General features: G+C 45.2%; 1 protein-coding gene across 1 annotated transcript in view; it reads left to right on the top strand.

The window, feature by feature from the left end:
- Positions 1–18,616, top strand: part of LOC141132620 (dihydrofolate reductase-like) — a 132,329-nt gene extending 113,713 nt beyond the window's left edge. Inside the window, exon 8 of the mRNA XM_073621219.1 lies at positions 15,858–18,616. Within this exon, the coding sequence (XP_073477320.1) occupies positions 15,858–15,951 (94 nt within the window). The 3' untranslated portion in view covers positions 15,952–18,616. The remainder of the gene's footprint in view (positions 1–15,857) is intronic.
- Positions 18,617–24,870: the final 6,254 nt, after the last annotated feature.

The following is a 24,870-nucleotide window of genomic DNA, read 5'->3' as shown; positions in this document are numbered from 1 at the left end:
TTGAACTCCTTCACCAGGAGATAATGTGAGTTAATGACTCCACAGCCAATAGTGTAGCTCAAAGACCTGGCTTCCTCTAAACCAATGGCACATTTTTTTTGGATTCGCCCAGGGCTGGGCTCAGCCCTTCCTTCTCTGAGCTGGCCGCTCAGCTGTCGGCTAATTGCCAGCTCCAATCTCTTACCACAGTTACTCAACTGTTGGTGTTATCCTGCTCGTCAGTCCTTCCTACTTAATCTGTCCAATCCAGAGGAGCTCTGCCTTCGCCTTGGTCAACATCACAGAAACGTTCTCCTGCGATACTGTTTAAGACTTGCTTCGCTGACATCCCTTCTGGCTCCAGATAATGTTTGCTGTTCCACTACATTGATCCCTGACTTCTGGCTTGGCTGACTATGCATTCTGGAACTCTGGCTATGTTTTGACTATGTTTGTTCTTTATACTTTTATTAGTCAACAAGTGTGATTTAACTGTACTTCTGTCTCGGTCTGATTTCATGGTTTCTGACAGGGGAAAGTAAGACTCCCAGTAAGTGCTATGCACCACTATGTCGTCCACATAGGCTGCTGCATACTATCGGTGAGGTCTTAGGGTCCTGTCCATGGCCCTCTGAAATGTTGCAGGGGAATTTTGCAACCCAAAAGGCATTTTCTTATACTGAAATGACCCCTCCAGTCTTTTCTTTAGCGCTACCAGTCAGGGGTATTGCCAATATCCTTTGGTCAAGTCCAAAGTGGTCAGATAGCGGGCCTTGCCAAGTCGGTCTATAAGTTCACATACCCTGGGCATTGGGTACATGTCAAACTTTGGGACCAGAGGGGACTCAGGCGTTACGGGGTTGACCTCGCAGTCAATGCCAGTCTATGTTTCCAGGGCTTTAACAGGTTTATATGGTATATTTGCTTGGGCTTCCTTTTACTTGGTTGATACGCTTTGTAATTGAACTTCCCAACTCTTTCAATTACTTCGAAGGAAACCTGCCACTTAGTCAGGAACTTGCTTTCCACAGTGGGAACTAACACCAGGACCCTGTCACCAGGTGATAAAACACAGAGATGGGCCCCCCTGTTGTATAGTCTCTGTTGAGCTACTTGGGCCTGCAGTAGGTGTTCTTTTACCATAGGCATGATTGCTGCAATCCTGTCCTGCATTCGGGCGATATGCTCAATGACACTTTTGTGGGCTCCCCCTCCCAGGTTTCCTTGGCCATGTCTAAGAGCCCCGTAGGGTGTCTCCCATAAAGCAACTCAAATGGAGAGTACCCCGTAGAGGACTGGGGTACCTTCCTGATGACAAACATCAAGTACAGAATCAGGACTTTCACATCCTGGTAAACAACCTTCTTTAACCACTTCAGCCCCGTAAGAATTCACCTGACCGGGCCATTTTTTGCGATACGGCGCTGCGTCGCTTTAACTGACAATTGCGCGGTCATGCGACGTTGCACCCAAACAAAATTGACGTCCTTTTTTCCCACAAATAGAGCTTTCTTTTGGTAGTATTTGATCACCTCTGCGGTTTTTATTTTTTGCGCTATAAACAAAAAAAGAGCAACAATTTTGAAAAAAAAACATTATCTTTTACTTTTTGCTATAATAAATATCCCCAAAATTTTTTTTAAAAATAAAATTTCTTCATCAGTTTTGGTCAATGTATATTCTTCTACGTATTTTTGGTAATAAAAATCGCAATAAGCGTATATTCATAGGTTGCGCAAAAGTTATAGCGTCTACAAACTATGGGAAAGATTTATGGCATTTTTATTACTATTATTATTTTTTTTTTTTTTTACTAGTAATGGCGGTGATCTGCCATTTTTTAGCGGGATTGCGACCTTGCGGCAGACAGATTGGACACTTTTGAAACATGTTTGGGACCACTGACATCTATACAGCAATCAGTTCTATAAAAATGCACTGATTACTGTGTAAATGTCACTGGCAGGGAAGGGGTTAACACTAGGGGGCGATTAAGGAGTTAACTGTGTTCCCTCAGTGTGTGTTCTAACTGTAGGGGAAGGAACTGACTAGAGGAGAAGATAGATCGTTGTTCCTAGCTAATAGGAACACACAATTTGTCTCTCCTCACAGAACAGGGATTTGTGTGTTTACACATACGTCCCTGTTCTGGCTCTCGTGCACACGATCTCGTGTGGCCAGCGGTCATCGCGACCGCTGGCCACGCACATTGGTCCCCCCGCAGTGCAGCAGGCAGGTGCGCCTGCTGTCCCTGCTTAAAGGGCCGATGTACAGCTACGACGGCTCACGGGAATGTGCCGACCTGACGCAGTATAATGAAGGCGGCTGGTCGGCAAGCGGTTAACATACTCTTTAATGTTTTATTGAAGCGTTCCACCAAGCCATCAGTTTGAGGGTGGTACACAGAGGTACGCAACTGCGTCACCTTAAATAACTTGCACAATTCCCTAGTTATTCATGACATAAATGGGATGCCCTGGTCTGTAAGGACTTCCTTAGGGATCCCAACACGACTGAACACCATGAACAGCTCTTTGGCAATGTTCTTAGGAGATGCAGTGCGTAAGGGAACTGCTTTGGGGTAACTGGTAGCATAACCCATGATTACAAGAATATGCTAATGACCCTGGGCAGACTTAGGGAGTGGACCCACAAGGTCCATGGCGATCCTCTCAAAGGGCATCTCAATAATGGATAAGGGCACTAAAGGACTTCGGAAGTGGGGCTGACATTTGACACATAGGACAGGATTGACAATAATTCTCAATATTTTTCTGTATCCCAGGCCAGTAAAACCTGCACAACACCCTTTCAGTGGTTTTCTCAACCCCTAAATGACCTCCTAGCAAGTGCCCATGGGCAAGTTCCAACACCACCTATCTGTATGGCTTAGGGACCACCAACTGTTCAACAACTTCATTCTTTTTATATACATAATACAGTAAATCCTCGTTGCTGCTGAAATAAGGAAAATGGCCTGTCCCCTGATTCAACAGGTACATCATTAATCACTACTACATTTTCCCAGGCCCTGGCAAGGGTAGGGTCTTTTTTCTGCTCTGTACCAAAGTTTTCCTTGTTCACATTAAGGTCAGCAAACTCTAACTTAGGCTCAGAGTCAGCAGACGGCCGTCCACCTTCACTGGTTGTGGGGACTTACTCAGGCTCCTCCACTTCTCTTGCCATAACTGAGAAAAGAAAACCTGGGGAACCCAGAGAGGAGTCTCCTGAACCCACATTGTTGGTGCTGGCCAAGAATTCTGGCTCTGCCACTGAGTCAGTTACTGTGACCGAGTTCGGACGATCCCACAGTTCCCAAAACTTAGGGAAGTCCCTACCAATGATGGCCTTGTGCAGCAAGTGGGGCACAAGTCCGACCGGATAGGTCACTGTACCTAAGTGAGTTTTAAAGTTAACAGTGGCTATAGGATACTCCTGGGTATCCCCATGTACACAGATAACAGCAAATTTTTTAGCATGAAAATTCAGTTTCAACCATCTCAGCTTTAACCAAAGTCACTAGACTTCGAGAGTCCAGCAAGGCCCTAAAAGGCTTATTATTAACAGTCATTTGGCACATGTGTTTTTGCTACATTTGATGCTGCAGCGCATGAAACAGCAGCAAACAGACTGCCTTCTAATAGATATGTTACACTGCATGGGTTCATCTGTCAATGGACAGTTTGCTGCAACATGTCCCAGTTCCTGGCAATGAAAACACGTGATGTTGTCCCAGTTTTGTTTGCTGACAGGCAGTGGCTTCCCTTGTTTGGGACACCAAACTTCAGTCCTGGCACCAAAAATCCTCCCCCCTATCTCCTTGCCATGCTTACCACCCACTTCCCCTGGAACAGTCTTACGGGTTGCCTGGGGAGACCATGGCTTTGGATGGAAAGTCTGTGCGGCTGTAGAGGTGGTGACCAGGCTCTCTGCAGCAAAGTACCTTTCAACGAGTTCCACCAGGTTGTTTGCTGACTTGGGGTCTCCGTGACTCACCCACTTCTGCAGGGGAATTGGTATGACCACACGCTGCACTATTTGTGGCCCAGACAGGGACTCCGGCTGTAGACATTTCCGCACCAGGTGAATTTGGTCGAACAACTGCGATCTTGGGGGCCTCTCATTGTGGAAGAACCTGCTGTGGACCCGCTGTGCTCGAACTGCCAAGGTGACACAGAATCGCGCCAGGATTTACCGCTTGACCTTTTCATAGTCTCCCACTTCTGCAGACTCCAGATCATAGTAGGCCTTTTGTGATTCTCCAGAAAGCAAGGGGGCGACCAGTCCTGCCCATTGGGTTTTAGGCCAACCTTCCCTCTCAGCGGTCCGTTCAAACATTAGCACAAAGGCCTCTGGATCATCATCTGCAGTCATCTTAGAAAGAAATGCGACCCACATGGATGGCTGAGGGCTTGTATCCAACATCATCAATTTTAGCAGGTGACCACTGTGCTAGCGTCTCCACAACCTCAGTCAGGGTTTTTCTATCCGCTTTTGCGTCAGTGGCTAGCTGTTCAAACAACCTCTGTGATTTCTCCTGTACAGCACCAATCTGTTGGCACAGCGCCTAGGTTTGCTCCTGTGCGATAGCATTGGTTTGCTGTTGTACAGCGTTGGCTTGCTGCTGTGCAGCGCTGGATAACACCAATTGTTTGAGGATTTCCTCCATGTTTAGTCACTCTAGGTACTGGCCTTTTAAGTAGTAACTTACTACAACTGGTCGCAGCCTCCACTATATGTAACCTGGGGGACAGGTAGCAGGTACAAAGCTCCCTGGGATGAGCAGTCTTTCAGGCCCAGATACTAAATCCAGTGAGGTAGTGACAAACAGTGCGGTGTTTATTTGTGTTATATACAAGTCTATATACAGGTGCTGTAAAGTGTTCTAGAAAACAAAATAGGAACAAAAATATCAAAACAAAAACCTAGCCGTGTCTCGGCTCTAACTATACAATATATACAGGTCCTAACTACCAGTCTGAGCAAGCCTACAGCTTGTCAGCTTCCACAGCTTTTTACCAACCTTTTGCTCTCACAGACCAGTGTTGTCTGTGTTTCCCAGGCCGAGAGCAAAGGCTGTCTGACTCGGGTGAGCTTAAATTAGCCTGAGGGAAGAGGACCAAGATCTGAACTGGACCATGGATCAGAGATCCCTGCACGTGTATGAGAGGAGCCTGGGAGAAGTATAAACCCTGAACAGGACTTTTCCCGGCTCTCTTTGGGACGCTCTGCTACAATATATAGATATACAGTATCTCACAAAAGTGGAGTACACCCCTCACATTTTTGTAAATATTTTATTATATCTTTTCATGTGACAACACTGAAGAAATGACACTTTGCTACAATGTAAAGTATTGAGTGTACAGCTTGTATAACAGTGTAAATTTGCTGTCCCGTCAAAATAACTCAACACACAGCCATTAATGTCTGAACCGCTGGCAACAAAAGTGAGTACACCCCTAAGTGAAAATGTCCCAACTGGGCCCAAAGTGTCACTATTTTGTGTGGCCACCATTATTTTCCAGCACTGCCTTAACCCTCTTGGGCATGGAGTTCACCAGAGCTTCACAGGTTGCCACTGGAGTCCTCTTCTATTCCTCCATGACGACATCACAAAGCTGGTGGATGTTAGAGACCTTGCACTCCTCTGCTATCATGTACCAGGTGCTAGAGGCCAATGGAGAGAGGGCTTCCTTTGCAGCTAAGTTCCAGACTCTCCTGAAGGTGAGGCAGGAGGAGTTGGGCACAAAGTAGCATAGGTCGCCTGTGGAATTGCTTGCAGAAAGCTCAGGAATACTGCTGTTGTAATGAACAGTCTGCAAGCAGGTAGCACTTGTGAGGTGTGACAGGTCTGTAAAGTCACTGAGATAACAGAATAGTCAACACAAGCCGAGATCAGAACCAGGTTTAAAGCAGAGCAGACAAAGTCAGGTGGAAGCCGGGTCAAACACGAGAAGCAGGCAGAGGGTATCCGGGAGACGAGCTGGGGTCAGGGACTGGAGATAGGCAGACAGGTTGGGAACAAGCCAGTTCAGAATCTAGGGATCACAGGAGCAAGGAATCACAGGAACACAAGTAAGCTAAGATCAGTCAGCAACTTCAAGCACTTATGCACTTCCTTATAAAGGCCCATGTGATGTGCTGCTGGAAAAGCTGGGTCCTAAAGCCCTTCTCCTGTTGTTGGTGCCCTGACAGATTCTTGGTTCTAAAGACCTTCTCCTGCTGTCAGCACCCTGACGGTGCCCCCCACCCCGACAGGCAGCCTCGGGATGCCCATTTGGGCAATTTTCTCTGGGTATTTGGCCTGAAACTCTCAGTGGAATCTGGGGCCATGGACCTTGGCCTCGGATTCCCAGGAGCTTTCTTCGGGTGGATATCCTTTCCACTTGATTAAGTATTGGATCTGCCTACCTCCTTTTCTGCAATCTAGAACAGATTCCACCTCGTATTCTGTTTCTACTTCAACAGTTACCGGTGGTGGAGGTGGTTCCACTCTACCTGGAAAAGGATCCGGAATGGCCGGCTTGTGGAGAGACATGAATGACTGAGGGAATTTTGTATGAATGGCGCAGAGATAATTCGAAGTCCACTGGGTTTATTTCACTCTCTAATTGGAAAAGGGTCAATATATCCTGGCCCCAACTTCTTTGAAGGGCACAATAACTTCAGGTTGGCGGTCGATAGCCATACTTCATCCCCGATTTTAAGGGAGAGATTCCCTCTTCGCTTCCTGTCAAAGAACCTCTTCTAGTTGGACTGAGCCTTTTGTATGCATTCTTGGAGGGATTGGTAATTCCGTTGTATGAAGGCAAGTCTGTCCTGTACAGCAGGCACTGCTGATTCGAGTATAGTCTCTGGTATAGTGGAAGGGTGGAATCTATAGTTGGCCCAGAATGGGGACTGGTTGGTAGCAGAGTGTAGCGAGTTGTTATTGGCGAACTCCGCCAGTGGAAGCAGGGAAGCCCAATTGTCTTGGGAAAAGGCTGAGAAGCAACGTAGGTACTGCTCCAAGGTTTGATTTGTTCACTCGGTTTGCCCGTTACTCTGGGGGTGGTAGGCCGAAGAAAGGCAGAGTTCCACACTCAGGGCTTTACAAAGAGCTCTCCAGAATCTGGAGGTAAACTGTACCCCTCTATCCGAGACAATGCTGTTGGGAAGACCATGGAGTCTCACAATCTCTTTGATGAACATGTGAGCTGTCTCTGTAGCGGAAGGTGAATCTACCATGGGCAAGAAATGGGCCATCTTTGACCGGAGATCCACCACCACCAAGATGGTAGTGAATCCTTCAGAGGGCGGAAGATCCACGATAAAGTCCATGGACGGTTAGGGACATTTAAGGATCTCAATAATCACCAGAGCTTAGTCTTGTTGCCTTTGCTGTGCAGGCACACCGTGCAGGTTTTAACATGCTGGCTCTGCAGTCTTGACCAAGGTTGGGCCACCAGAAGGACCGTTAGATGAGCTCACTCATTTTACGGGCTCCAAACTGGCCAGCTAATTGGTGCCATGGAACATTTTGAGAACTGGAAGCCTTGCCTCCTGGGGTATGAAAACCTTATCTTGATGCCAGAATAATCCGTCCTATCTTCTTAGAGAAGCATGCTCTGTTTCAGAGCAAGATGCAGAGACCTGTTCAATAGTCGATCTCAAGCTAGGCAGAATAAACAAAAAATTCTGGGCAGGGAGAATGGTGCTTGGGGGAGCAGGTTCAGCAGATTCAGGGAACATCAAGGATAGGGCGTCTGCCTTTCCATTCTTAGATCTGGGTCTATATGTCAAGTGGAAGTTAAATCTTGAAAAAAATAAGGCCCATCTGGCCTTCCGGGGTCTTAGGCGCTTAGTGGACCTCAAATATTCTAAGTTCTTATGGTCAGTAAAGATCATGACTGGGTGAGTAGTGCCCTCCAACAGATACCTCCACTCTTCAAATGCTACTTTAATTCCCAGGAGTTCTCTGTCGCCTACGTCATAATTCTTTTTGGCTTGGCTTAGTTTTTTGGAGTAGAAGGCTACTGGGTGAAACAAGGCCTTTGGGCCCAGACGCTGGGAGAGGACAGCTCCTGTAGCTATTTCAGAAGCATCAACTTCAAGAACGAAAGGAAGTGCTGGGTCCGGGTGTTGCAATACTGGAGCGTAGATAAGCAAGATCCTTAGACGTTCAAAGGATGCCTGAGCTTCCCGATTCCAGAGGAAACGGGTATGCAGGAGAGTAAGCTCAGTTATTGGGGAGATAATGGTCGAGAAGCTTTTGATAAACCTCCAGTAGAAGTTGGCGAAACCAACAAATCTTTGGACTCCCTCTCTATCAAAGGGTGCAGGCCATTCAAGGATTGCTGAGACATTTTGGGGGTCCATTGAAATCCCCTCAGTGGAGATTATTGGCCCTAAAAACTGGATGGACTGCTTCTTGAAATCACACTTTTCTGCTTTAGCATACAAGTTATGACTTTGCAGGGGGTTTTGTACTTTCTTGTTTTAAAATATCAGAATTTATGAATGGACTGGGTCTCTGAGAATAATGGACTTGGATACATTTAAATATTTATATTTGTGTTTGGATTTGGAAAAGTGAAATATATAGACATATATTTATGAAAGTATATATTTTGTTTGAAGCTTCAAATGCATTTCTGGGAAGAGCCCACATATGGCAGTAATTAAGAGTGAACTAACCTTACAGCTCCCCCATCACATGAAAAAGAAAGGTCTCGTATTTCTTTAGATGCTAGGGGTTTCAAAGTTTTAGTTAAAGATCATAATTTCTTTATATTACAATATTTCTTTATTAGGATATTATTAAGAATGTTGCGTTTTAAATGAATAATCTATATACTGAGATATATGTAGTATTTAATTTAGATGTTAAAAAGGAAACTTGTATATTGTATAAGTTAAAATGGTTTTACATATAAACTCCTCTTAGCCCACACCTCGGGAATGTGTTAGACTGAGCAACCCCCACCCTTGCGAGTGAGGCGGGAGGTTCATTAAAAGCCCACGGTGTCTGTGGAACTATAAGACAAAAACAAATTTTTAAGCCAGCCTTTATGGGAAAAGGTGGGGGCTAATTTTAGGAGTAGAAAGCTAGTAAAAAGTACAGACAGGCTGTTTCTGGAAGGGAGACATTCACTCCAGCAGACACGAGACACACATACAGCATGAGAACTGCTGCTACATCTACACACACATATCTGATTTAATCTTCATCTTAAGAGTATGATGTTATTTTTATATTCTACATTTTGACATTGTTTTTGTAATATTTTGGTATTTTTATTATTAAATCAATTTTTGAGTTTTTACATGAGAACTGAATGGATTTTCTTGGAACTTTCCTCCTCAATATGAATTATTGAAATCTAGTTATTAATACAGTAATAGCTCGAACTTCTACACTTAACATGGTCCCGGTGGAGTTCAAGTGAGGCTGAGAGTCATCGAGGTAAACGATCAGAAACAGGTCACGGAACTCTCTGAAGATATCATTCACGAGATGTTGGAACGTTGCAGGGTCGTTACATAGCCAAAAGGGCATCACGAAGTACTCAAAATGACCGAAGTGCATTTAGAAAGCTGTCTTTTATTCGTCCCCCTCTCTAATGCAGACCAGGTTGTAGGCCCCTCTCAAGTCCATCTTAGTGAACACTGTTGAGCTCCCTGTAGTCAATACACGGCCGGTGGGAGCGGTCCTTCTTCTCAACAAAGAAAATGCCTGCTCCTGCAGGTGAGGAGGAGGGACGAATGAAACCCTTGGCCAGGTTCTCATCAATATATTGCCTGAGAGCTTCCAACTCAACCTCGGATAGAAGATGCGCCCAAAAGGAATCTCTGCTCCAGGATGCAACTTGATGGGGCAGTCGTAGGGCCGATGTGGAGCCAGGGTATCTGCTTTCTTCTTATCAAAGATATCAAGGAAGTCGTTGTGGTAGGCTGAGGGAACGAGCTGACTGGTATCTGTTGAAGGTTGGATGGTTAGACACGAGGGGAGGGGGGGTCGACTTGTGTGGGAATACCACAGTGTTGGTGACAGTAGCTGGAGGAAAAGGTGACCTCGCCTTTGGACCAGTTGATTGATGGGTTGTGGGCCTGCAGTTAAGGTATCCCCAGGATGACCAGGAAAATGGTTGATCTGATAATATCAAAGCGGAGGAGTTCCTGATGACCAGTGTCTGAAGTTGCAAGAATGGGGACCATCTCTTGCGTAACAGGCCCTGAGCTAGGTGAAGTGAAATCATGAAGGTGTACAGTATCTCACAAAAGTGAGTACACCCCTCACATTTTTGTAAATATTTTGTTATATCTTTTCATGTGACAAAACTGAAGAAATGACACTTTGCTACAATGTAAAGTAGTCAGTGTACAGCTTGTATAACTGTGTAAATTTGCTGTCCCCTCAAAATAACAACACACAGCCATTAATGTCTAAACTCCTGGCAACAAAAGTGAGTACACCTCTAAGTGAAAATGTCCAAATTGGGCCCAATTAGCCATTTTCCCTCCCCAGTGTCATGTGACTCGTTAGTGTTACAAGGTCTCAGGTGTGAATGGGGAGAAGGTGTGTTAAATTTAATGTTATCACTCTCACTCTCTCATACTGGTCACTGGAAGTTCAACATGCCCCCTCATGGCAAAAAATTCTCTAAGAATCTGAAAAAAAGAATTGTTGCTCTACATAAAGATGGCATAGGCTAAAAGAAGATTGCCAAGACCCTGAAACTGAGCTGCTGCACAGTGGCCAAGACCATACAGCGATTTAAAAGGACAGGTTCCACTGGGAACAGGCCTCGCCATGGTCAACCAAAGAAGTTGAGTGCACGTGCTCAGCGTCATATCCAGAGGTTGTCTTTGGGAAATAGACGTATGAGTGCTGCCAGCATTGCTGCAGAGGTTGAAAGGGTGGGGGGTCAGCCTGTCAGTGCTCAGACCATACGCCGCACACTGCATCAAATTGGTCTGCATGGCTGTCAACCCAGAAGGAAGCCTCTTCTAAAGATAATGCACAAGAAAGCCCACAGTTTGGACTTGGACAGACTAAGGACATGGATTACTGGAACCATGTCCTGTGGTCTGATGAGACCAAGATAAACTTATTTGGATCAGATGGTGTCAAGCGTGTGGGGCAGCAACCAGGTGAGGAGTACAAAGACAAGTGTGTCTTGCCTACAGTCAAGCATGGTCGTGAGAGTTTCATGGTCTGGGGCTGCATGGGTGCTGCTGGCACTGGGGAGCTACAGTTCACTGAGGGAACCATGAATGCCATCATGAACTGTGACATACTGAAGCAGAGCATGATCCGTTCCCTTCAGAGACTGGGCCGAAGGGCAGTATTTCACCATGATAACGACCCCAAACACACCTCTAAGACGACCACTGCCTTGCTAAAGAAGCTGAGGGCAAAGGTAATGGACTGGCCAAGCATGTCTCCAGACCTAAACCCTATTGAGCATACTCAAATGGAAGGTGTGGGGCATACTCAAATGGAAGGTGGAGGAGCGCAAGGTCTCTAACATCCATCAGCTCCGTGATGTCTTCATGGAGGAGTGGAAGAGAACTCCAGTGGCAATATGTGAAGCAATGGTGATCTCCATGCCCAAGAGGGTTAAGGCAGTGCTGGAAAATAAGGGTGGCCACACAAAATATTGACACTTTGGGCCCAATTTGGACATTTTCACTTAGGGGTGTACTCACTTTTTTTGCCAGCTGTTTAGACATTAATGGCTGTGTGAAGGGGCGGACTGACCATTCGGGCACTCGGGCACTGCCCAAGGGCCCCATGCCACTAAGGGGCCCCATCAGGGTTCCCAGCCTCAATAAAACCAGGGACAGTATGTAAAAATCAGTTTTTTTTAAATAAACCCGAGATTATAGCTGCCCCGCCTCTCCAGTACCTTTTCAGTGTGTGTATGTGTGTGTATATTGTGTGTGTGTGTATATTGTGTGTCTGTGCGTGTATACTGTGTGGCCCCATAATCTATTGCCTGGAGGCCCCATAATCTCCTATTCCCTGGGGGCCACATAATCTCCTATTGCCTGGGGGCCCCATAATCTCCTATTGCCTGGGGGCCCTATAATCTTCTCCTATTGCCCAGGGGCCCCATGAGTTGTCAGTCCACCCCTGGCTGTGTGTTGAGTTATTTTGAGGGGACAGAAAATTTACACTGTTATACAAGCTGTACACTCACTACTTTACATTGTAGCAAAGTGTCATTTCTTCAGTGTTGTAACATGAAAAGATATAATAAAATATTTACAAAAATGTGAGGGGAATACTCACTTTTGTGAGATACTGTATGTCCAGTCTTTGCTTCTTGAAAAAGGAGGGGAATATGTAAGTCTTTTGCAAGGTTAATATCTAAGAAGCAACTGCACGCTCCGAGTCAACGATTGGCAGTAATTTGAACTCTTTTCCAGCCAACTGCACAGAGATAGGAAAAATGATGTAAGTAGACACAGTCCCAGATAGCTGGAGGTAAGAGGGATATAGGTGCCTGGACCTACTTGGACGAATGGAACAGTTACGTAGGAAGTGGCCTGCTGCTCCACAGTAGATGCATAGATTGTTTAGGTGCCTACGTTCCCTTTCTTCCGGGGTCAAAGCGGGTCAGAGTAGACCTATCTGCATAGGCTCTACATTGAATGTATTGGAGGTTGGAGGAACAGAGGCGGAGACTGCTGGGGCCGGGACTTTGGGTAGTACCCAAGTTGGCCTAAAGTTCTAGGATCGCTCAGAGCACCACTCCCACAGGCTCCTGTCCAATTACATGGAAACTTGAATAAAAGCCTCAAGTGTAGCGGGAGCCTAAGACCAGGCTAGCTCATCCTTGAGGGTTTCAGACAGGCCTATGCAGAATTGGAGTCTTAGGGCCGCATCGTTACAACCTGTATCAGCTGCCCACCTACGGAACTCTCCAACGTAGTCTTCCACTGGTCGTCTGCCTTGCACAAGGGAAGAGCTGATTCGGCAGTGGCGGTTTTCTGCGGGTCGTCATATAGCACCGCCATGGCTTCAAAGAATGTGGTGACTGAGTTTACAACCTCATCCCTCTTTTCAAGCAAGCTATGAGTCCAGGATTGTGGTTCATCAGATAGGGAAATGATGAACCCCACTCGGACGGTTTCAAGTGCGAAAGTCCTGGGTTGCAGGGCGAAGTAAAGTTCGCAGGCATTTTTGAAGGCCCTGAACTTTCGTCGGTCCCCGGTGAAGCATTCTGAAGTGGGGACTCTGGGTTCTGGGAGAGGCAGTAACACAGCAGGTGGAGCAGCAGCAGCTAAACTGGAGGGTTCCTTTGCAGAGGCGGAGCTTGTGGCTGGGTCGGGTTCAGCAGGAGCCATTGAAGTAGTGAGGGTATGGAGACGTCCCTCAAGCTGGAAGTATCCATCTTGCAGGTTTTTGACGGCTTGTGTCAGGGCTGTGATTTGTTGACACAGCGCTTCCAGCGCAGAAGCACCTCTCTCGGCCTCAGACATAATGGCTGACTGATCATGTACCAGGTGCTGGAGGCCAATGGAGAGTGGGCTTCCTTTGCAGCCAAGTTCCAGACTCCCCTGAAGGTGAGACAGGAGGAGTTGGGCACAAAGTAGCGCAGGTCGCCTGTGGAGTTGCTTGCAGAAAGCTCAGGAATACTGCTTTTGTGATGAACAGAGTCTGCAGGCAAGTGGCACCTGTGAGGTGTGAAAGGTCTGTAAAGTCACTGAGATAATAGAGTAGTCAACACAAGCCGAGATTAGAACCAGGTTTAAAGCAGAGCAGACAAAGTCAGGTGGAAGCTGGGTCAAACAAGAGAAGCAGGCAGAGGTTATCCATGAGACGAGCCGGGGTCAGGGACTGGAGATAGGCAAACAGGTCAGGAACAAGCCGGGTCAGAAACTAGGGATCACAGGAGTAAGGAATCACAGGAACACAGGTAACAAGCTGAGATCAGTCAGCAACTTCAAGCACTGATGCACTTCCTTATAAAGGCCCGTGTGATGTGCTGCTGGAGACGCTGGGTCCTAGAGCCCTTCTCCTGTTATTGGTGCCCTGACAGATGCTGGGTCCTAAAGACCTTCTCCTGCTGTCAGTGCCCTGACATCCACCTTCCGTTTCAGGATGCCCCACAGATCCTCAATAGGGTTTAGGTCTGGAGACATGCTTAGCCAGTCCATTACCTTTAGACTACTTTCACACTGGGGCGGGTGTCGGCGGTAAAGCAGTGCTATTTTTAGCGCCGCTTTACCGTTGTTTTAGCGGCGCTATTCGGCCGGTAGCGGGGCAGGAGACAGGAGAGGCTCTTTGCAGGCGCTATGTAGGCGCTATTTTTAGCGCTGTAGTGCCTGTAAAGCGCCTCAGTGTGAAAGGCTCTTACCCTCAGCTTCTTTAGCAAGGTAATGGTCATCTTCAACGTGTGTTTGGGGTCGTTATCATGTTGAAATACTGCTCTGTGGCCCAGTCTCCAAAGAAAGGGGATCATGCTCTGCTTCAGTATGTCACAGTACATGTTGGCTTTCATGGTTCCCTCAATGAACTGTAGCTCCCCAGTTGTCGGCAGCACTCATGCAGCCCCAGACCATGCCACTCCCACCACCATGCTTGACTGTAGGCAAGACACACTTGTCTTTGTACCCCCCACCTGGTTGCCGCCACACACACTTGACACCATCTGAACCAATTAAGTTTATTTTGGTCTCATCAGACCACAGGACATGGTTCCGGGCTTTCTTGTGCATCATCTTTAGAAGAGGCTTCCTTCTGGGATGACAGCAATGCAGACCAATTTGATGCAGTGTGCGGCGTATGGGCTGAGCACTGATAAGCTGACCCCCCCACCCCTTCAACCTCTGCAGCAATGCTGGCAGCACTCATCTATTTCCCAAAGACAGCCTCTGGATATGACGCTGAGCACCTGCAACTTATTTGGTCGACCATGGTGAGGCCTGTTCTGAGTGGAACCTGTCCTGTTAAACCTCTGTGTGGTCTTGGCCTCCGTGCTGCAGCTTAGCTTCAGGGTCTTGGCAATCTTCTTATAGTCTCGGCCATATGTAGAGCAACAATTCTTTTTTTCAGATCCTCAGAGAGTTCTTTGCCATGAGGTGCCATGTTGAACTTCCAGTGACCAGTATAAAAGAGTGAGAGCAATAACACCAAATTTAACACACCTATTTCCCATTCACACCTGAGACCTTGTAACACTAACTAATCACTTGACATCGGGGAGGGAAAATGGTTAATTGGGCCCAATTTGGACATTTTCACTTTTGTTGCCAGCAGTTAAGACATTAATGGCTGTGTGTTGAGTTATTTTGAGGGGACAGCAAATTGACACTGTTATACAAGATGTACACTCACTACTTTACATTGTTGCAAAGTGTCATTTCTTCACTGTTGTCACATGAAAAGATATAATAAAATATTCACAAAAAATGTGAGGTGTGTGCTCACTTTTGTGAGATACTGTATATTATATATATACACACACACACACAACACTTATAAATATAATAATATAAATAAAGGAAATCCTTACTGTCTTGGTTTCTTTTCTGACAATTATTGGTATAAATGTCATGATTGTTATTGATTATTGAAAATAATTTTGACGCATAGACGAGGGGATGTTAAAAAATGAACTGCCTTGACTGTCAAATATGCTAGATACACAACTGGCTGAGAAAAGTCAAGATTAAAAGATGGGTGAGAACAGAACTAGAATAATAGTGGGAAGATCTTGTAGCTTGTCATGAGCTGTAAGATATCAGGTGACTTCCACGGACATGGTCCACCTACGCTTTTAGGAGGACATAACCTTTACAAAAAAATCTGATTGATAGTTCATATTCTCCTCACTCATAATACATGTTATTATTGTGTAAACCTCTCTCTTTTTAATCTTCAGTTACCCGGGAGTTCCATCTGAAATTCAGGAAGAAAAAGGAGTCAAATACATCTTTCAAGTTTATGAAAAAGATCAACCAAAGCAAGACCAATAATCCTGTATAGAATAGACTGAAATAGATATGTGATATGTTATACCGAAATGTATCTGTAATCCAAAAGTGCCTTAAATATCTAACCTAGAGAACAAAAATGTAATATATTGCATCTTATCCGTCCTTAAAGCAGAAGTTCACCCTAAAGAGGAATTTCCACTTTATGTCCTCCTCTCCCTTCTTTAGCATATTTGGCACAATCAAATTTTTTCTGGAAGATACATAGTTTTGATAGGTACCCACTTCCACTCTGCCCCTCCTCTCTTTGCTTTCTGGGACACATCCCAGGTCCTAGAAAGCTGCAGGAGAATTCACAAAGCACAGAACGGCTCATGCATGCACATTGGGGAGGCGGCTGTGAAACCACAAGGAGTCACAGCCGGCTTCCCACAGTAAACATGGTGGTGCTGGGGATCCGAAGACTGGCAAAAAACAGGATCAGGTGAGGACAGCGCTGGATCCCTGGACAATCAATGTCATTTTATTAACAGTTAGCAGCTTCAGTGTTCCCCCTTAAGGTGATAACTGCATTAGTACATTTTCTGGGTGGAAATATAGGACAACATTTTGGAAAAAGGAAACTATTGCAGCCACCATACCTAAGAATTGGTTAGCTGAAATTGATTACAGTTGTGTCTCTGTGTTTAGAACACGTATATATGTTGATTTAGCAGCCAGATTCTACCTCTTATCTAGTACAAAAATAAAGACAAAATGTGTTCAGTTTCTATGGAAAACATCCACTTTGCTTCCTTCTATTTTTTTTTTTTTTTAAATCAACTTTGTTGTTCTGTGGAACTCATCACATTTAGCATTTAAGAATCAGGACAGAATTATAAGGGATACCACTGTAGACTTGGACGTTCCTGGGTTTGACTACTTCAGCAGTCACTGACCTGGAACAAGTATGCAATCAGTTTTTTTTTTTCACAAGAAAAGTATGCAATCAGTTAAGTCCAGAATCAGGTCCAGGAGAAGGGGTGGGCAGGAGGGACGGCTGCCCTGGACGCAATGGCTTATTGCAGGGATGTGGGTGCCCTAACCCTAAGGGAATGGGGGGGGGGGGGATGGCGCAGTTTGGCATCTTTGTCCTGGATGGCCTTGTCCAGAATTCTGTCTAGAATTCAGACCTGCATACCTGTTAAGAAGTCACTAACTCACTTTTTTGAATCAAGGATGAGGATGACAGCCCTGGAAACTGCAAACCAAGCTTGCAATTGCAGCTTTCAATATTTCTGTCCTGGCAAATAAATGTCCACTCAATCAGCTAAAGACAAGTCATTTTAGCCACTTCCACCCTGTAGGGACGAATGGAACCTTCACACTGGGGCGGGTGTCGGCGGTAAAGCAGTGCTATTTTTAGCGCCGCTTTACCGTTGTTTTAGCGGCGCTATTCGGCCGGTAGCGGGGCAGGAGACAGGAGAGGCTCTTTGCAGGCGCTATGTAGGCGCTATTTTTAGCGCTGTAGTGCCTGTAAAGCGCCTCAGTGTGAAAGGCTCTTACCCTCAGCTTCTTTAGCAAGGTAATGGTCATCTTCAACGTGTGTTTGGGGTCGTTATCATGTTGAAATACTGCTCTGTGGCCCAGTCTCCAAAGAAAGGGGATCATGCTCTGCTTCAGTATGTCACAGTACATGTTGGCTTTCATGGTTCCCTCAATGAACTGTAGCTCCCCAGTTGTCGGCAGCACTCATGCAGCCCCAGACCATGCCACTCCCACCACCATGCTTGACTGTAGGCAAGACACACTTGTCTTTGTACCCCCCACCTGGTTGCCGCCACACACACTTGACACCATCTGAACCAATTAAGTTTATTTTGGTCTCATCAGACCACAGGACATGGTTCCGGGCTTTCTTGTGCATCATCTTTAGAAGAGGCTTCCTTCTGGGATGACAGCAATGCAGACCAATTTGATGCAGTGTGCGGCGTATGGGCTGAGCACTGATAAGCTGACCCCCCCACCCCTTCAACCTCTGCAGCAATGCTGGCAGCACTCATCTATTTCCCAAAGACAGCCTCTGGATATGACGCTGAGCACCTGCAACTTATTTGGTCGACCATGGTGAGGCCTGTTCTGAGTGGAACCTGTCCTGTTAAACCTCTGTGTGGTCTTGGCCTCCGTGCTGCAGCTTAGCTTCAGGGTCTTGGCAATCTTCTTATAGTCTCGGCCATATGTAGAGCAACAATTCTTTTTTTCAGATCCTCAGAGAGTTCTTTGCCATGAGGTGCCATGTTGAACTTCCAGTGACCAGTATAAAAGAGTGAGAGCAATAACACCAAATTTAACACACCTATTTCCCATTCACACCTGAGACCTTGTAACACTAACTAATCACTTGACATCGGGGAGGGAAAATGGTTAATTGGGCCCAATTTGGACATTTTCACTTTTGTTGCCAGCAGTTAAGACATTAATGGCTGTGTGTTGAGTTATTTTGAGGGGACAGCAAATTGACACTGTTATACAAGATGTACACTCACTACTTTACATTGTTGCAAAGTGTCATTTCTTCACTGTTGTCACATGAAAAGATATAATAAAATATTCACAAAAAATGTGAGGTGTGTGCTCACTTTTGTGAGATACTGTATATTATATATATACACACACACACACAACACTTATAAATATAATAATATAAATAAAGGAAATCCTTACTGTCTTGGTTTCTTTTCTGACAATTATTGGTATAAATGTCATGATTGTTATTGATTATTGAAAATAATTTTGACGCATAGACGAGGGGATGTTAAAAAATGAACTGCCTTGACTGTCAAATATGCTAGATACACAACTGGCTGAGAAAAGTCAAGATTAAAAGATGGGTGAGAACAGAACTAGAATAATAGTGGGAAGATCTTGTAGCTTGTCATGAGCTGTAAGATATCAGGTGACTTCCACGGACATGGTCCACCTACGCTTTTAGGAGGACATAACCTTTACAAAAAAATCTGATTGATAGTTCATATTCTCCTCACTCATAATACATGTTATTATTGTGTAAACCTCTCTCTTTTTAATCTTCAGTTACCCGGGAGTTCCATCTGAAATTCAGGAAGAAAAAGGAGTCAAATACATCTTTCAAGTTTATGAAAAAGATCAACCAAAGCAAGACCAATAATCCTGTATAGAATAGACTGAAATAGATATGTGATATGTTATACCGAAATGTATCTGTAATCCAAAAGTGCCTTAAATATCTAACCTAGAGAACAAAAATGTAATATATTGCATCTTATCCGTCCTTAAAGCAGAAGTTCACCCTAAAGAGGAATTTCCACTTTATGTCCTCCTCTCCCTTCTTTAGCATATTTGGCACAATCAAATTTTTTCTGGAAGATACATAGTTTTGATAGGTACCCACTTCCACTCTGCCCCTCCTCTCTTTGCTTTCTGGGACACATCCCAGGTCCTAGAAAGCTGCAGGAGAATTCACAAAGCACAGAACGGCTCATGCATGCACATTGGGGAGGCGGCTGTGAAACCACAAGGAGTCACAGCCGGCTTCCCACAGTAAACATGGTGGTGCTGGGGATCCGAAGACTGGCAAAAAACAGGATCAGGTGAGGACAGCGCTGGATCCCTGGACAATCAATGTCATTTTATTAACAGTTAGCAGCTTCAGTGTTCCCCCTTAAGGTGATAACTGCATTAGTACATTTTCTGGGTGGAAATATAGGACAACATTTTGGAAAAAGGAAACTATTGCAGCCACCATACCTAAGAATTGGTTAGCTGAAATTGATTACAGTTGTGTCTCTGTGTTTAGAACACGTATATATGTTGATTTAGCAGCCAGATTCTACCTCTTATCTAGTACAAAAATAAAGACAAAATGTGTTCAGTTTCTATGGAAAACATCCACTTTGCTTCCTTCTATTTTTTTTTTTTTTTAAATCAACTTTGTTGTTCTGTGGAACTCATCACATTTAGCATTTAAGAATCAGGACAGAATTATAAGGGATACCACTGTAGACTTGGACGTTCCTGGGTTTGACTACTTCAGCAGTCACTGACCTGGAACAAGTATGCAATCAGTTTTTTTTTTTCACAAGAAAAGTATGCAATCAGTTAAGTCCAGAATCAGGTCCAGGAGAAGGGGTGGGCAGGAGGGACGGCTGCCCTGGACGCAATGGCTTATTGCAGGGATGTGGGTGCCCTAACCCTAAGGGAATGGGGGGGGGGGGGATGGCGCAGTTTGGCATCTTTGTCCTGGATGGCCTTGTCCAGAATTCTGTCTAGAATTCAGACCTGCATACCTGTTAAGAAGTCACTAACTCACTTTTTTGAATCAAGGATGAGGATGACAGCCCTGGAAACTGCAAACCAAGCTTGCAATTGCAGCTTTCAATATTTCTGTCCTGGCAAATAAATGTCCACTCAATCAGCTAAAGACAAGTCATTTTAGCCACTTCCACCCTGTAGGGTGAGACCAAACACTGGTGCCTTATATAGCCAGAGGGTAACACCAGCGTTCAAAGTCTTCTCTGCAGTTTCCCGCCTCACCTCCCCACATCCATCCTGCTCATTGGACTATGAATCAGTTTCAGCACTTGGATAACCTCCCTCTTCAGCTCCCAGTGCTTGAAATGTGTTTGGATGACAGCTCTGTGCAGTGGAATAGTGTATTATCATGCTGACTCTTACTTTCACCCTGGTGTGCAGAGGAATATGTGATTTTTTTTTTTTCTCAAACAAAAAGGGTTTTACTGAAAAGAAAATATATCATACAGTTCCAGAGCATAAACAGTACACATAAAGTACTATATAAGAAACGATTAGTACATTACATCTCTCACTCTTATCCGATTCCAAGTATATTGGAAGACTTGATTAGCCACAATTACCTTCCTCCAGTTCCACTATTCATCTACAAACATTCAGGTAACTCTCCCTTTATATCCATTTAAATCAAGTTGACGTCTATGAGCTTTAAAATAAGCGGTCATACACCAAATCTACTGGCCCTAGACCAGGTACATCCAGCCATTGGGCCCAGAGTTTCTCATGTTTTTTGGAGATCCCCCTATGCTTATATATAATTTTTTCCATGCAGAGAATGATCCCCATTTGTGTAATCCATTCCTGTACTGTGGGCGGGTCCTTGGATTTCCAATGCCTGAGGATTAACATACGAGCCTGAAACAAAGCTCTCCCAATAGCTTGCTTAAGGATATCCCCAATCAAGAGGCCATCTATTATCCCCAGCAAGCAAGGTTTAGGGTCTAGAGGTAACAGTACCTAGAAAACCCTATTAATAGTGTCAATGACATTGTTCCAATATAAGTGCAGTTTGGGACATCTCCATAGGAGATGGATAAGATCTCCATGATCTCTGCAATATCTGGTGCAGGTAGAGTCTGTGCATACTCCCATACGGGCTAATCTAGCAGGCGTGTAGTGTACTCTAGAGAGTATATAGAGCTGGGATAGTCTTTGGACAACGTTTAACAAGCACAGGGAGACCGCCTGCAAGGCTTCCTCCCATTGCTCTTCTTCAAATGTGCCAACATCTTGTTCCCATTTGGACATAACCTTCAAAGGTGTGTCTCCTAGGAAGAGATTCAACAGCATGGTATAGCAATCTGATATAAACCCTTTATAAGTAGTTACTTCAACCAGGTAATTAAAAATGGATGTAGACTCCAGGGTCCAAATGTCTGCACCCCTCTGGGCATCTACCGCATGTTTGAGTTGCCTGTAATAAAAATACATCAAAACCGGTAATTGAAAGGCCTCTTTGAGCTCCGAAAAGGATCTCAATTTGCCATCTCTAAATATATGTATCATGTGTGACACCCCGTATTGTTTCCATTTCAGTCCATATGGTATTTTCGCTATCTCCAGATAATGATTATTCTCCCAAATGGGGCTATATTTAGTAAACCCATTCATCCCCTGGAGCATCCTGACCTTATTCCAAATCTTCTGCATAAGGGCATAAGTTGGAAAAAGTTTATTGGATTTATTATACTGTAGGGCCTCTAAACCATCCGTGATCTCTCTCTTGGTCGTGAACCGGAGTAGTTGGGCTGAAGAGTCCAACAGGTTCAGCTCCAATTCCTGTCTAGGCCGTATGACCCTTGCAATGTGTTGCAATTGGGAGGCTAAGTAGTACACCCAGGGATTAGGTAGCGCCAAACCACCATCGTCTTTGGAGCGCTGTAACTGCTCAAGTTTAATTCTAGGAGGTTTAGAGAGCCATATGAATGACCGGAAAAGGGAATTAATGGTTATGAACCTTTTCAAAGTAATGACTATTGGGGAGTTGTGAAGCACGTAAAGTATCTGTGGCATAAGGATCATCTTTATTAGATTTATCCTCCCCACTTGGGATAGTTTCAGCTTACTCCACACTTTGACTCGATTGCAACAGCGATTGATCAAAGGGGTTAGGTTTAGATTAACGTAATCCAACGGACGGGCTGTAACCTGTATGCCTAGATATCTAAGGGATGTTGAGATCGGGATATCCTGCAAAGTCTGTTGGGATGGGGGCGGTTCGCGGTCTAATAATAGGAGGGAGGACTTGGTCCAGTTAATAACTAGACCAGAGTGCTTCCCGAACTGACTAATGACCTTCATTGCTTCTGACAGTGAAGTGGATGTATCGCCAAGTAGCAACATGGTGTCGTCGGCGTACATAATAACCTTCTCCTGAAGATCCCCGTATCGAAATCCCTGTATTGAGGGAGTAGCACGTATCATGGCCGCCAGGGGCTTAATAGCCATAGCGAATAGGAGGGGAGACAAGGGGCAGCCCTGCCTCGTGCCTCTGTGTAATTTAAAGGGTTGCGAGATCCTCCGCCCTTCCCTAATAGCCGCTACCGGGGACGAATAAAGTAGTTGTACCCATGCAATGAATCCATCACCGATTCCAAATTTCCTCATTACCGCCCATAGATATTCCCACTCTACGCTATCAAACGCCTTGTGGGCATCCAGTGACAGCAGTGCTCTATCTCCCCTATTGTCTGCTTGGGATTGGATATTGAGAAAATGTCTGTTTATCGCAGTCGACTTTTGGGGCATAAACCTGGATTGATCCGAGTGTATTATGGTAGAGATTACTTTATTCATTCGAATCGCCAGTACCTTGGCTAGGATCTTTACATCATTTTGTAAAAGAGAGATAGGTCGGTACGATCCCGGGTCAAGTGGATCTTTATTTGGCTTTAATATCAAAACTATGTTTGCTCTGGTCATTGGTCATTGAGGGAGGTTACCAGTCTGTCTCGCTGTATTAAACACCTTCAGCAGCCGTGGAAGTATATACTCAGCATATTGTTTATATACCTCAATGGGAAGTCCATCGTCTCCCGGGCTTTAGAACTGGGGAACAAACTGGTCACCATCTGCAATTCTTCAATAGTTAAGGGGGCATCAAGCGCTGCCTTAGATTCCGCCGTTAAGCTGGGCAATTGGACAGTGTCTAAATATTCAGATAAAGAATCTGACGAGTATGTTTGCTTGGATTCGTATAGGGAAGAGTAAAATCCCACCAGCTCTGACAAAATTTGGTCTGGGGAGTTGGTTAGCCCACCTAGGTGTGTATGTAATGCCCCAATAGAGGGGGAAGTTTGATGGGAGTGGGCAATAGTTGCTAACAGGCGTCCAGTGTGCTCACCCTCCTCATAGAACACTGCTTTATGAAAGAATCTCTTTCTCTCTGCTGCGGACGCCTCCTTGTTAGTTTGAGTTGGATCTGCAATGAATTTACTCTCCAGGTCCTCTGCCATGCATTCTATTCCCTCCCTCTGAGCATGTGTCTTTCTTTTAATAGCTTGAATTTCAGTAATGAAGAGGCTCCGCAGGACTGCCTTAAAGGCCTCCCAGTTCATGGCCATCGATTCATCGGTGGCATGAATGCGCCAAAAGGATGGAGCCTTTGCTACTGTGGAAGGAGGGCGCACCTCCAGGACTACAATCAATGGGGAATGATCCAACACACTCCTGAGAGCATAAGCCACCTCCGAGATGTATCGTTCAGCCACACATGAACATAAACACAGATCTATCCTTAACAGTGATGAGTAGCTCTTGGAAAAACAAGAGAACTGTCTCACTCCCGGATTTTTTGCCCTCCACGGGTCTTTCCACCCCACTTCCTCAATAAATTTCCGAAGGGCTGTACGGTTCACCCCCCTCCCGCCCACTACAGGTGGATGTTTGTCCAATAGCTGATCCGTATAGTTATTGAAGTCTCCGAAGGCATACAACGGTATCTCCGGATGCTTCATTTGGTATGCTACCAGAGCTCTCAATATCTGATTTTTATACGGGGGGAGGTACATAGACAAAGGCTAGTATACATTTAAAAGTAAACAATTTGCATAGAAGAAAGACATATCTCCCATCCTCATCAATTTCGGAACTTAGTTCCTCGTAATCTATGGAGCTATGTATCAGCACACTCACGCCCCTGGAATACGAGGTATGAGTGGAGTGATACACCTTGCTCACTCATCTAAAATTGAGACAAGACACAGAGTCCGCTGTGAGGTGAGTCTTTTGCAAGGCACAGATAGCTGGAAGGCGTTTCCTTAGCAGAGACGATACCATAGTCCGTTTTAGAGGATCTTGCAACCCTCTAATGTTCCATGACAGCACAGTCACTGTCGTCATCTTTGAGTGTCCAGTAAATGACTTACAGGGGAAAAACATTTCTTGCCCCTCTTACTCCCACAAAGGGGGGGAGGAGAGGACTTCCATGTCATATCTGAATGGTATTGTCAATTGGTGAATCAACCGAAAAGAGAGAAAAGAAACTGCAGCTCTACTTGCATGGTGACATACTCTGACCGCCCTGGAACAAGCTTGCATAAAGGAGTACCTTAGGACGCACAACGGTGCGTTAACCAAACATAGATGCCTCTTCTGATGTAGGCTATCTGCCTGTATGAACTCAGTACACAG

This window comes from Aquarana catesbeiana, linkage group LG03 (assembly GCF_042186555.1).
Source record: "Aquarana catesbeiana isolate 2022-GZ linkage group LG03, ASM4218655v1, whole genome shotgun sequence".
NCBI lineage: Eukaryota > Metazoa > Chordata > Amphibia > Anura > Ranidae > Aquarana > Aquarana catesbeiana.
This window is presented reverse-complemented; position numbering and strand designations above follow the sequence as displayed.